This window comes from Nelumbo lutea, chromosome 1, assembly GCF_056320005.1.
Source record: "Nelumbo lutea isolate HS-2025 chromosome 1, American lotus-T2T, whole genome shotgun sequence".
In the NCBI taxonomy this organism is placed as follows: Eukaryota; Viridiplantae; Streptophyta; class Magnoliopsida; order Proteales; family Nelumbonaceae; genus Nelumbo; species Nelumbo lutea.
In genome coordinates this window covers 196,597,201-196,609,573 of record NC_142684.1, presented here as the reverse complement: position 1 = coordinate 196,609,573, position 12,373 = coordinate 196,597,201, and the positions used below count along the sequence as shown (strand labels likewise).

General features: G+C 36.4%; 1 protein-coding gene across 1 annotated transcript; it reads left to right on the top strand.

Annotated features, from left to right (window-relative positions):
- On the top strand, positions 1 to 8,501 carry LOC148880195 (uncharacterized). The gene is made up of 4 exons (XM_088962027.1): positions 1 to 913; positions 2,029 to 2,199; positions 2,316 to 2,533; positions 7,235 to 8,501. Exons 1-4 carry the CDS (start codon positions 647 to 649, stop codon positions 7,413 to 7,415), a joined length of 837 nt encoding a protein of 278 aa, XP_088818153.1. The 5' UTR covers positions 1 to 646; the 3' UTR covers positions 7,416 to 8,501.
- Positions 8,502 to 12,373: the final 3,872 nt, after the last annotated feature.

Sequence of the window (12,373 nt, the reverse complement as noted above, 5' to 3'; positions counted from 1 at the left end):
TACTGCAGCCGCACATTCGGAACATCTTCTCATGTACAGCTGCAGTGGTAGTTTGGGACATTATTGGGAGCGTTTTGTTGGTAGAGGATCCCTGCCTGGAGGAGCTCTCACCGAAAGAGGATTCTACCACTGGTGGTCTGGCACTGGGCCGACTACCTTTTTATTTATTATTTATTTACTCTAGGATTATTTTCTTGCTTCAGCAGTTCAGGCTGTTCAGCTTCTTCCGATTATTTTGTGATTTTGTCAAACATTCTTGTACCTGTCATTCGGTCTCGGTCATTTGAAGCTTGAACGTACTCCGGTTTCTGATCGAACCAAATTGGCTTCTAAGGTTTCTTATTCTACAATCTACAGGCGTGGAGGAAAGAGATGCTTTTGAGTACTTGAAGTGCTCTTGCAAGAGCCTTGAGGCAATTAAAAGGGGAGGTTTTGCTGTTGTTCTGGGGTTTCTTCGCTTGTAGGGTTTCTCTAACGATTGCAGAATCAAGGAACCATGGCTAACTACTAAATTCCCCATTCGTTTTTAATATTATTGGGGGATTTTTTTTTTAAATTTTTTAGTAGTTTCATTTTACCAAATTTCAATTCTTTGTTGGCTTTCTCGGATTTGAGAAATTGGGCTTGGTTTGAATACCCCGGAGAGATGACATACAATGTCGATGATGATGTGGTTCCGGAGATGAAGCTACAGATGGGGGATGAAAATGGGGATTATGTGAGATTGGAATGCCCGAATGATTGCGAAGCGGGTGGATTGGAAAGGACGGAGTCTCCATCATCTCCTATTGGGTGCAGATCCTTTTGGGGCAGATCTTTCTGGTGGTGGGCGAAGGTGATTCTAGCATGCATTTGCTTGGGATTGCTCACCGCTGCTTTCCTCATCTGGGCCGTCCCTTTCGTCCTTGACAAGGTTTTTATTTGCATACAAACTCCATTTTTCAGAGTTTCATTTTGAAGTAATTTCTTTGTTCTCTGTTTTTCATTTCCTATTGCTTGAAGTCAAAAATTTCCTCTGCCTATATCTTTGACATATCCCAGGAAGCCAGGAGGTAGAATTTGTATTGTAATGAATGACGACTATGTTGCTGTACTCATTTTATCAGATCTTCTCTTGTTGACCTAAAAATTTAAGAATCTATATTTGTTGGTTTTTTGTTAGTGTGCCTTATTCAAATTGCACTAATAATGTTTATGCATTGGACTGGTCCAGTTAGGAGTCTCATTAGTTTGTTATTCCCTGCATTATCTTCAAGTTGTTCTGCATTCATTGCCTAGTTTTGACTTCTGAATTTGGAATTCATGAATTACTTCCACTTTTTTCTTTTGGCACGTAGATGGAATATCATCAGACTAGCTACTAGTACTAGCCTAGGGATGGAACGTTAACATCTTTGAGAGTACTAGCCATTTCATGAGGGGGATGCTGGTTCCAGGTCCTGACACCCACAACATGACCGCTTGGTTCCCTTCCTTATTCCAATTAACAAATTGAAGATTCAAGTCCTGTTGATTGAATTGCTGATGTGCCAGCGTGTGGATATCCTTTATGTTTACGATATTGACAATTGTTCATGAAGTTTCATAGTTCCCATCGACTCATTCAATCACCACTTTGGAATTGTCTTCTACCATTGCTTCATTGTAATCGACTTCCATTGTCAAAATTAGAGTTTCCATTAGTTGCTCCAGCTTTAGCACATGTGATTGTTGATCTTTCTACTGATCTGAATTTGTTGCGCAAGTGCTCCCTAAACTAGTTTCTTGCTATGCATCCCGTTGTTGCCTCTCCGCTTTGGTTGATAGATGCATCAAAATTAATTTTTGTGATGCATTATTGATGCTTCAATGTGGTATGGTTGATATTAGACAGTATTTGGTATCTATTCTTCAATATCAACTGGCATTTGGTTGCTTGGTGTTTGTTTCAACAAATTGCAATGGGAATGCTTTCTTTCTTTCTTTTCTTCTTGCACTCTTTGTTCCCCTCCCTTGTTATTAATGTCCTGATTTTTGGTGTTTTGACAGGTGGTTATCCCGATCTTAGATTGGGAGATGACAACATTCAGCCCACCAGTGCTTGGAGTTATACTCTTTGTTTCTATAGCATTATTCCCTACTCTATTGTTGCCATCTTCACCTTCCATGTGGGTGGCTGGGATTACATTTGGTTATGGTCTTTTTCATCATAAAATTCAGGTTAGTATCTTTTGTTGTCACAAATTTCTTTTAATAGCAAACCAGATCTTTCTTTATGTCCTTTCTTTTCTTTTTCAATTGCATATCTTAGTTTAATGTCCTCTATGATAATGCAGAGGTGGCTGGAAAAATCACCAAAAAAAGCTGCAATTATAAGATTAGCTGGTGCAGGAGATTGGTTTCATCAGTTTCGAGCAGTTACCTTACTGAGGGTTTCTCCATTTCCATATATTATATTCAATTATGCTGTTGTTGCAACAAATGTTAAGTATGGCCCTTACATACTGGGATCATTGGTGGGAGTGGTGCCTGAAGTTTTTGTTACAATCTACAGGTATGATTTTCTCCACTACCTCCAAATCCTTGCAAACATGAAATGCTAAGCACACAAATTTTAATATAGTTACAGTGAAGGTTGATCCATTACCCATTGACAGGTCGTAGGCTAGGGATCCTATGTCATGCTTAGTGTTTTAAAAGCACAAAACGCTAAAAAAGCGCAAGGGCCAATTTACACCTAAGGCGCAATGCAAGGTGTGCGCCTTTTTAAGCAAGGCGCAAAACTACAAAAAAAAGCTAAAAGTAAAAAAAAGTCAGAAAATTAAAAAAAATGCAAAAAAATATTAAATATAATGTTAATAAAAAATATAAACTTAAATTTTAAAATGAATGTTTTAAAAAAACCTATCATCTAAAATTAAAATACATAAGTATAACATGTAAAGCATATTCAAATGTAAATTTAAAAATAAAAGCAAACATATAAAGCATTTTCAAGCATGTAAAACCCACATTCACTTTTTTTCCTTAATTGCATTGCTTCAAGTAGCTAATGTGATGTAAAACATATTGCATTCTTGATTCTATGAGTCACCTTTGTACCACGCCGCTTGAGGCAAGCCTGACCAAGTCTATTTTAGGGTTTGAAATTCTTATTTCTCACATAAAAAATAATGATTTTATAACTTTAGTTGCCTTTTAAGAAGATATTTTATTGCAATGAATGAATGAAAGTTGTAAAATCCGAGAACCCCCTATTTGCTAATGTTGTTCATTCATTCATTGCAATAAAATATCTTCTTAAAATGCAATGAAAGTTATAGAATCATTATTTTTTATGTGAGAAATAAGAATTTCAAACCCTAACATAGACTTGTTTGGGCTTGCCTCGAGGGGCGTAGTCGGGGTCCGGGGGCGGAGCCTCCAGCCCAACCATTAGACTCAAAAAAAGCAAAAAGTGCAAAATTTTAAAGAGGCGCATGCTTGGGCTGAGGTGCAAGGCGCATGCTTGGGCTGAGGTGCAAGGCGCATCAGGCGAAAGGGGTGCGCCTAGGACCTAGGTGAGGCACATACCCCAAAATGTGCCTTGCCTGTGCGTCTGGGCGCGCCTTTTAAATCATTGGTCATGCTCCCCAAGTTTACTTGTGACATCCTTAGTTTTAGGAACTGCAATTGAAGGAGTTATAACATTGTTCTTTGCTTTGATTAGAGCAATTGCTTGATGTTCTACTTTTGGAGCATTTGAAGGACTTTGTAATTGGATTTGTGCTTCTACCCAATTGAGAAGTTTGAAATTTGAATTCATGACGTACAACTTTAAGTTTTTCTTCATGAAGATTAAGGTAGCTAAACATTGTGGCTTAATAGTTGAGATAAGGCTTTGTTAGTTCAGTTGCCTCACTATCACCATCTTCTTATGTTCCTAGGATATCTTCCATGATAGACCAGATGAATTGTATGTATAATTACAAAATCTCATAGCCACATTGAATATTATTTTGTTTGTTAAATACCTTCAATATTCTTAAACCCAACATCTCAACCTCCCGCAGATGCAAATTGCTAGGAATGTTTTTAAAAGTAGCTTCCGTGTTCATATTGAAGGCCATTATCCAATGCCAGTCCCGGTTATCTGGGGTCTTCGGAGGGGTGGACTGTCTGACCTAACCTTTGACCTTGTTCTTTTCTTCTTCTTCCTTGTTTTTTTTCCACAAAGCGGCAGCTCTCAGACTTAAAAAGTGCATTCTCATTGTTGTCATCCCCCTGAGGTTCTACTGTTACACCAAGCAATGGCCCCTAACTTCCTTGTTAATATGCTAACTTAATAAAGTTCCTATACTGACTTAAACAATACTATAATTTTTATTTTTCAAATAACTTAAATAATCCTAAACTTTCCTCCCCCTCTGTATGAAATTAATCCCAAATCTAAAATAGAGTCTTTGATTGTTGCCTGTGCCATGCACCCTAATCATCCCTACAGCCTGCGGACTAACATTCTCCTATGCCTATGTACACATTTGTACTCCCCCTCCATCCCATCTACATGAACACCCTACCTTCAGCTCCATGCCAAAATGCATGTTTCTCTGGGTCATCTCTTCCACCAATTCCCCTTTCTTTTGTCATTGAAGTGTTTGGTTCTACTCAAGGTTAGTAGTATTGATACACCCTTGTATGGCGGAAGGGGTATATAAGTACTTTTAACCTCACACATCATATTTTTTTTAGGTGTTTTTCAAAATTTCAAAGGAGGTCCCCTTTGGTGTTATTTAACTATTAAAAACAATGTTTCCTTAAAATGCCTTAAAAAGCTGTTTCAGCCACCTGCTGGTATGCTATGATATGCCCAATACGAGGCACATCGTGTCAAATTTTTCAACCTAGGAACCTTAACTGCTTAGTCGACACCACATTGCAAAAAGTTGTAAGATATCTAGGGTCTAGCAAAAGGAACTTGAAGACCAAAGGTAGAGAGACCCATGCCTCCCCGCTTATATGTTAACTATCCCACACTTAACACATTCTATCAGAACTCATTAGGCTGCTACATGGACATCTAGCATTCCTATCTTGTCAAGAACATGAAACAATGGTGCTTTATTGATAGATTTGGTCAAGACATCTATTAGCTTATAAGCAGTTTTTGCATAAGGAGGACAAATTTCCTTTGAAGCAACTTTCTTATGAATAAAGTGCTGATTGACCTCAATGTGTTAAAAAGTCATTCATTGTAATCAATAATCATCACCATTATCATCCAAGCCTCATCCCAACTATATGGGGTTGGCTATTTGGTCATATTGTAATCAGGGATACAATTGCAATTTCTCCTTCATTTGAAAGTTAATAAAAGATGGGTCAACAGGTTGAGAGTATGACTCTTCTTCTTCTTCTTCTTTCCTTAGACTAAAGCTTCTTTCCTTATTTTCTATTGTTTCTTTCCTTCTTCAGAGTACATGGTATAAGAGCACCTGTAATCTATTGGTTCGTTCTAGACACCCTTTTCTATTATTTCTTATTTCAAACTCACTCTATATGTTGTTGAAGGAAGGAAAAGGGACGCAAAAGGACTGATCATCCCTAAGGCTGTGTTTGGTTGCAGTGCAAATTTATTTGCACTAGTACAAATGTATGGGAGTGCAAATGTAAAAAATGCAAATTCTTGTTTGATTTCGTTTTGGATTTTACTTTATTCTTCTTCATGCCTTAATTTACTTCATTTGTACTGCAATCAAACAAAATAAGCTAAAATTTCAAACAAAAATAGGTCAAAATTTACTCTCAAATCATTTGCACTGCCATGGTTTTGCACCAGTGCAAATTTATTTGCATTGCAACCGAACACAGCCTTGGGGAAATTTATTCCAGTTTGTGTGCTGTTGGTGGTTTTCTAGATTCCCTCTAATCAGCAGTTCAAAGAGGGGTTATTTTCTTCATGTGAAGTGTTACAGTGATTTTTCAATGTGTTGTGCTGTTTAGTTGATGTGTTTGGGGCAACTGTACCTTAGTTGGAGGTTGGTAACAGTGGTAGTTGATTCAGGTGAGTTAAATTATACCTTAGTTGATGTGTTTGGTGCAGCTGTACCTTAGTTGACATGTTTGGTGCAGCTCCCATTCTCTACTTTAGTCTTATAGTAATCAGAGGCACAAATGTAATTTCTCCTTTATTTGAAAGTTAATACATAAAATGGATCTACAGGGTGAGTCTCAATTAACTCTTATTTTTGATAAGCAGAGTCGCGATTAATTTCTCCTTTGTTTGAACCCTATTTTTTTCCTCCATTCCTTAGACCAAAGTTTCTTTCCTTATTTTCTTTGTTCTTCTAAGAGTTTCAAGGCAGATTACAGAGAGAAATTCCAGCAAGGCAGCAACCCATTAGCTTACAAGCTAGCTCATATTACAATTCTGCCCAAAATAGCTGCTTCCTATGAGCCCTTTGCCGTGCCAGGAAAACTAAAATGTAATCATTTGATCGAGTCATTGGGTGACGTTCTCTTATTATCTTGGACTAGAATGCTTGACGTCTAAGTCATTGTTTGTTAGACTCAGGGTGGACCAGATAGTTGGACCAGTGACAATGACCCAATCGGCATTCTGGCTTTCTGTCCAGTCTGAGTCTGACACCACACTGTTGATAGAATATTTTTGGAATGCTTGGACATTAGAGAAGATGATGTATAGGTTTGTTATTGCATCTTTGAATAGTCTCACTGTAGGAGAAACTTCTGAACCTTTTTGTATGGATGTTCTCTCTACACTTTGAATAGTCTCAGACTCTCAGTATAGGGTTTAATCGGGGAAAAGGATTAATGGATTCAAACGAGACGTAGAACCTAGATTTTCAGATCAAAAGAAGAGAAACAATAGAAAAATGGAACTATACATATTTAGTAAACAGCTAGATTATATATATATATATATATACAGAGAGAGAGAGAGAGAGAGAGAGAGAGAGAGAGAGAGATTTTAGTGACAGTAGACAGTAATATCAAGTGTTTGTAACTAACATTATTTTATATATTTTATATCAAACGTACCACTTAATCAGTTTGGAAATAAGCAAGAACCAGAACTGACCCAATTAACAATCAGGAAAAAACCACAGAACCAGAACCAATATAATCGGTCGGTTTGGTTGGTTAGCTAGAGCCAACTCATTGACAGCCTTATGTAAACTAATAACCTTAATAATCAGGATAAAAAACGAACATATTGCTCCTTTTATGCTGACTTGAACTTTCTCTGCAACAGTGGTATTCTAATCAGGACGTTGGCGGATGCTGCACATGAAAAGAGGTCCCTCTCAACACAGCAGACCATCCTCAACATTGCCGGGTTTTGTGGGACAATTGCTGTGACCGTAGCCATCACACTATATGCAAAGCGCCAACTCAAGAAACTTAGGAAAGAAGAGGTACCATTGTTAGAGTAGGCATTAGATTTGATAGCCGGAGAGGTGTCTGCCGGCCATGCCTTGTCGAGCCGTGTCTAAACTAAGTGCTACTATGTGCTTAGTGACATATTTCTACATCACTGAGTGATCACTCACTTGATTGGAACTGACAGGAGCGGGATGGGGAGTTGCTGATGCCACGTCAATTTGTTTGGAGAGGGGGGAGGGGGGTATACAGGCAAGTGTATATATGACATTAATATATTAAGTGTATGAAAAGCAGAAACTTAATAGCAAAGTAGATGTGAACGTTACTGACTTGTTGGGAAAGTGGGGCGAATTCCATTTGGTCTTGTTGAATTGTTGTGTGATGACCAAGTCCGGATGAAGTCAACTAGGATGCCATACAGATACAGACATCAAGAAAACAAATCAAAAGTGTGTGGGAATGTGGGTCTAGGTTGGTTTCCCTTCCCACTCCTTGCCCTTAGTAGGGACTAGGGAAGTGGTAGGAGGGAGGATACTCTGTGTGACTCCTTCAGTTCTTTGTTGGTGAGACCCTTGCCCTGGGTTTCAGGCTTTCAGATGGGTTGGGTGATTTTATTCCTTTTCCTGTTCCTGGCGTCAGACTTTGCTGTTGTCAATGTCCAGGTCTCCTGCCTATAGTGCTCGTCCTGTGGGTGGTTCTATCTCTTCTCTACTTACACTCGTATTCGTATGTGACCAAGAATTCTTTTGACCGGTTTGTAATTGTTTATTGATAATAACCAAAAAAAAGTATATGAGAATCTTGAAGGTTTTTTAAATATTGGTTGGCTTATGAAGAACTCCCATATCCTATTCCTATCCATGATCTCATAGTTGTTGAACGTAGAAGTTGGTTGAATGGTATATCTCCGTTCTCCGTAGGACTGAATTGTGGTGGACTGTCAGCTCTCAACCCCAGCAGCTTTTTTCTGTTTCTTGTCTGATTAGTTTCTAGAACTACCACTGAATGGAAAAGGATATTTTGAGAGAGAGAGAGATGTTTTAGGGACATGTATGGATAAAAAGTGTGAGTATGTAAGAAGCATTTATTGTTAATGGGCTTATATGAAATATGAGAAAAGCTATTGCCTACTGGGATATGAGCTTATCAATGGTTAGAAATAGAAATTTTAATAATTGATTCTTTTTTTTAATCTTTTTGACTTGAGCACTGAGAAGAGAAAGTCATTGTATGTTTAAGACCCAGATAGTTTTTAAGTTTTAACAAGTGAATTTTTTCAAAGTCATTTGTACAAAGAACCCGTTTGAAAGGACAGCCGCTTACCGTTGTTCACACTAGTGTAAAAACTGATCAAACCAACTTGAACCGATGTGGTTGGTTCTCAAATAAGCTGGGCGATTTTGGTTTAGAAATAAGTCTGATTGAATGGTTTGATTGCGGTTTATAAATATGTAAATCGAAATAAAACTGAATGAGTACATGTTAATAATACATGTGACCTTAGCTTAACCATTCCCATGTCTTAATTCTCATTTCCCAATTCGTAAGAGACAGTTAATGAGAAGTCACCTTTAGGCCTTACGCAAAGCCCCTATGCATTGTATAAGTGAGAAGTCATTTGACCCCTATTCCCTAGGCATAATTGGTCTCTCCATCAAAAATCAAACCTATTAGTTGTTCTCTCTCATATCTCATATTTATTCTTGATTTACTTTTAAAAATGATAATAATAATATATTGTTTTGAGAGAGAAAGAGAGATTAATAATTAAATAATAATTAATTATAAAGTAATAATATTATATTTTTTAGGGGTGTATAGGCTGTACTCTCTACTCATTGACTAAACTATTAACAAAAGAACCTAGGAAAAAACTATTAACAAAAGAATAAAATATTTAGTTATTTACTCTAAATAAGACGTTTGAATTCTAAACAGATAAATTTTCTTGGGTTGTGGGCTCAAATCAAACCAAGACTAAGGTAAAGAGTTACTTGGTTTTCTATAAACTGATGATCAAACCAACAAACTGAGACATACTATTATACTTTGGTTCTTGTTCTATTTTAGTTGATGTAACCGTCAACCCGAGATGTTCGATTTGGTTGGAAAATTTGTGTGCAATCGACCTGTGTACAACCCTAGAGCCATTTTAAATGAGATAGCAAAAATAATTTTACCGGATTGATTTCTTAACTTATGTAAGGATAATTTGGTTTTCTGTTTTTCCAGCATATAAGGATGGCAATGTCCTTGATCCCTATGGGGATCTATCTTGAATGGGGCGGGAATGAGGATGGAGAAATTTTCATCCCTGTTGGCGGAGATAGAGAGTACACCCCACCTCACGAGGACCCTAATCCCCGTCCAATGGGGATTTCTACTATTACACACACATATGTATATTAGTATTTTTTAAAAATATGGTTGAACATGTTTGAATATATTTGAACCTTTTTAATAAGATTGTAAATTTTAACTATTTTATTTTTAATTTTTTAAATAAAATAAAAACAAAAACAAAATGGTTGACATTATAAAAAGTCACGGGGATCTCCAATGGGAATAGGAATGGGGATAACCTTGTCCCCATATGGGGACAAGGGCAGGGATTTTTGCAAGCCCACCCATTGCCATTCCTATCACCGAATATGACTTTCTAGCTAGGCTTGCCAATGATACCAAAAAATTTGATGCCCAACCTGACATCCAATTCGATTATTTCATATTCAGATAATGTGTTTATGTAAACGGATTAAATTCATATTTTATAATCTAAATCTGATTTATAATTGTGGATTTGGATTTGATTCTATCCAATTCTACTAAAATATGGATATGCTTATATTATAATATTTACTGAGTTTAATATATAAATTTTATTTAATTATTATTTATAATTATAAAAATATATATTTTTATATTATATTATATATATAATAAATTTAATATATAAATTTTATTTAATTATTATTTATAATTATAAAAATATATATTTTTATATTATATTATATATATAATAAATTCAATATGTTTATTAGCATTAATTTATTATATATAAAAGTTGAAAAGTAATTACCTTTTTTACTTTTTTTTTGTTTTTAAAAAATTAAAGCAAAGTCGGATTAAATCCGAATACGACCCAAATCCGTTAGGATTCCAATTTGAATACAAGGTCTTTAAATCTGATTAGAATCAAATGCAAGCTTTCCATAATCAGATCAGAATCGGATCTGATCCAAATTCAATCCGATTACAAGTCTTCTATTAATAGCCCTCGATCTAAGGATTAAAGACTATGCAACGCTAGAAGCCCTCCAAAATAGGCACAAATAAATTGATTATGGTTTTTCTTTTTTGATTTTTTTTCTCTGTTAGTGGTCACGTCTGATGGCCTCTGTTAGGTGGTGTTTGATAAATCTGAAATCTGAAATATGAAATCTAAAAAATTAAAAAGATATTAAAAGTGTCTTAAATCTAAAAAGAGACAATTGTTTTTGACTTTTTAGAGGCTCTAAATATAGAAGGCTGTTTGTGATGGATCGAACCTTCAACATCTGAAATTTACTAATTTTACTATTTTGCCACTAAATTAGACTATTCGGTAAATTTGAGTTCAACTTGTACTATTTCATAAAAATAATTTATTAAATTCAAAATAATATTGAAAAATATGAAAATTTATAAAAATAAAAATAAATGTATTAAAATAAGAAAATATTGAAAATACATATAAATTTATAAATTAAAAATAAATTATTAAAAAGTTAAAATAATAATGAAAATAGTAATAAAGCCCATAAAGCAATAAAAAATATTTAATAATTAGAAAAATAATGTCTTAAGGAAGAAGAAGATGAAAAACCATGGACAGCAGGGGAGTTGCAACGGCGAGAGTTGTAGTAGAGGAGTCACTTGCTTAAGACACTTGTCGCATTGGAGGAGTCACTTGTTGTCACTGTTGAGAGTTGCAACGACGATCAAAAACGAAAAACAGTGGATGAAAGCTACGAGACCATAGAAGAAGAAGAAGATGATGATGATGATGATGATGAAAGAAGGGAGAGAGAGAGGGCCGAAACTCACTGCCGCTAGTTCGCCGAAGGAGTCACTTGCCGTCGCTGGTTCGCCATTGCATCATGTGGAGGAGATAAACGGTGAGAGGGAGAAACATAAGCATGTTTTTTAGGGTATTTTGGACTTTCGGTCAGGTCTGAATGCGTTTAGCACCTAGCCCAATTCTTCTTATTTAATATCTAAAAATAATTTTTAGACCCAAATTTAGATACACTTCCAAACACCTCAGACGTTTGAAAAGCAACATTTTCAAACTTAAGAGGTATGAAAAGTGTTATCAAATGCCACCTTAATGCCATGCTACATCACATTTACTAGGAAACCAAATTTATCATGTTTGAACTTCTTCTACATCACTTTGTCTTTATTACCAGAAGTTGAGAACCATCTCTTCTTTCTCTGTTTTGGACTTTTGTTATCCTCTCCAACTCTTGGTTTTTTTTTTTTCTATATTCTGAGCCCGTTTTTCATCTCTTAGTTAAAAAGCAGGGTGGAAGAATTCTCAATTTTGAATGCAAAATAGGAGTGATAGAAGAACAATGTTTTTCATTCAAAGCGATACATTAGGTGATGAGTGATTCGGCCCTTCACTGACATTCCGACATGTGGCTTCACAAATTTAATGGATGACAACTCAACTCCACGTAAGCAAGATTCAGAAATATGACAGGCACCTCGCATCCATCGCTGTTTCCACGGCCCAACCTCGACCAGTTGGCTTGTAGCTAGATCGGCCAGTGTCAGGTCGATGTGTGAGGCGACTTGCCTCCGTCGACCTAGTAGATACGCGACCTAGCCTCGGCAGCTCAGATTGGAAATAGGTTGGTTGACGGCAGGTTGGCATGGGAAGTGACTCGACTCCGTGGACCTAGTGAAGATTTACCCAATGGCCTATTTGATGCAACGAATGACCTCCTCCTCAGGCAAGCTA

Excerpts from the sequence above, each read along its gene's own strand:
- LOC148880195 (XM_088962027.1), top strand. The coding sequence starts at position 647 with ATGACATACAATGTCGATGATGATGTGGTTCCGGAGATGAAGCTACAG. Across the intron at positions 914-2,028 it reads TCCCTTTCGTCCTTGACAAG|GTGGTTATCCCGATCTTAGA; the intron begins GTTTTTATTTGC and ends GTGTTTTGACAG. Across the intron at positions 2,200-2,315 it reads TTTTTCATCATAAAATTCAG|AGGTGGCTGGAAAAATCACC; the intron begins GTTAGTATCTTT and ends ATGATAATGCAG.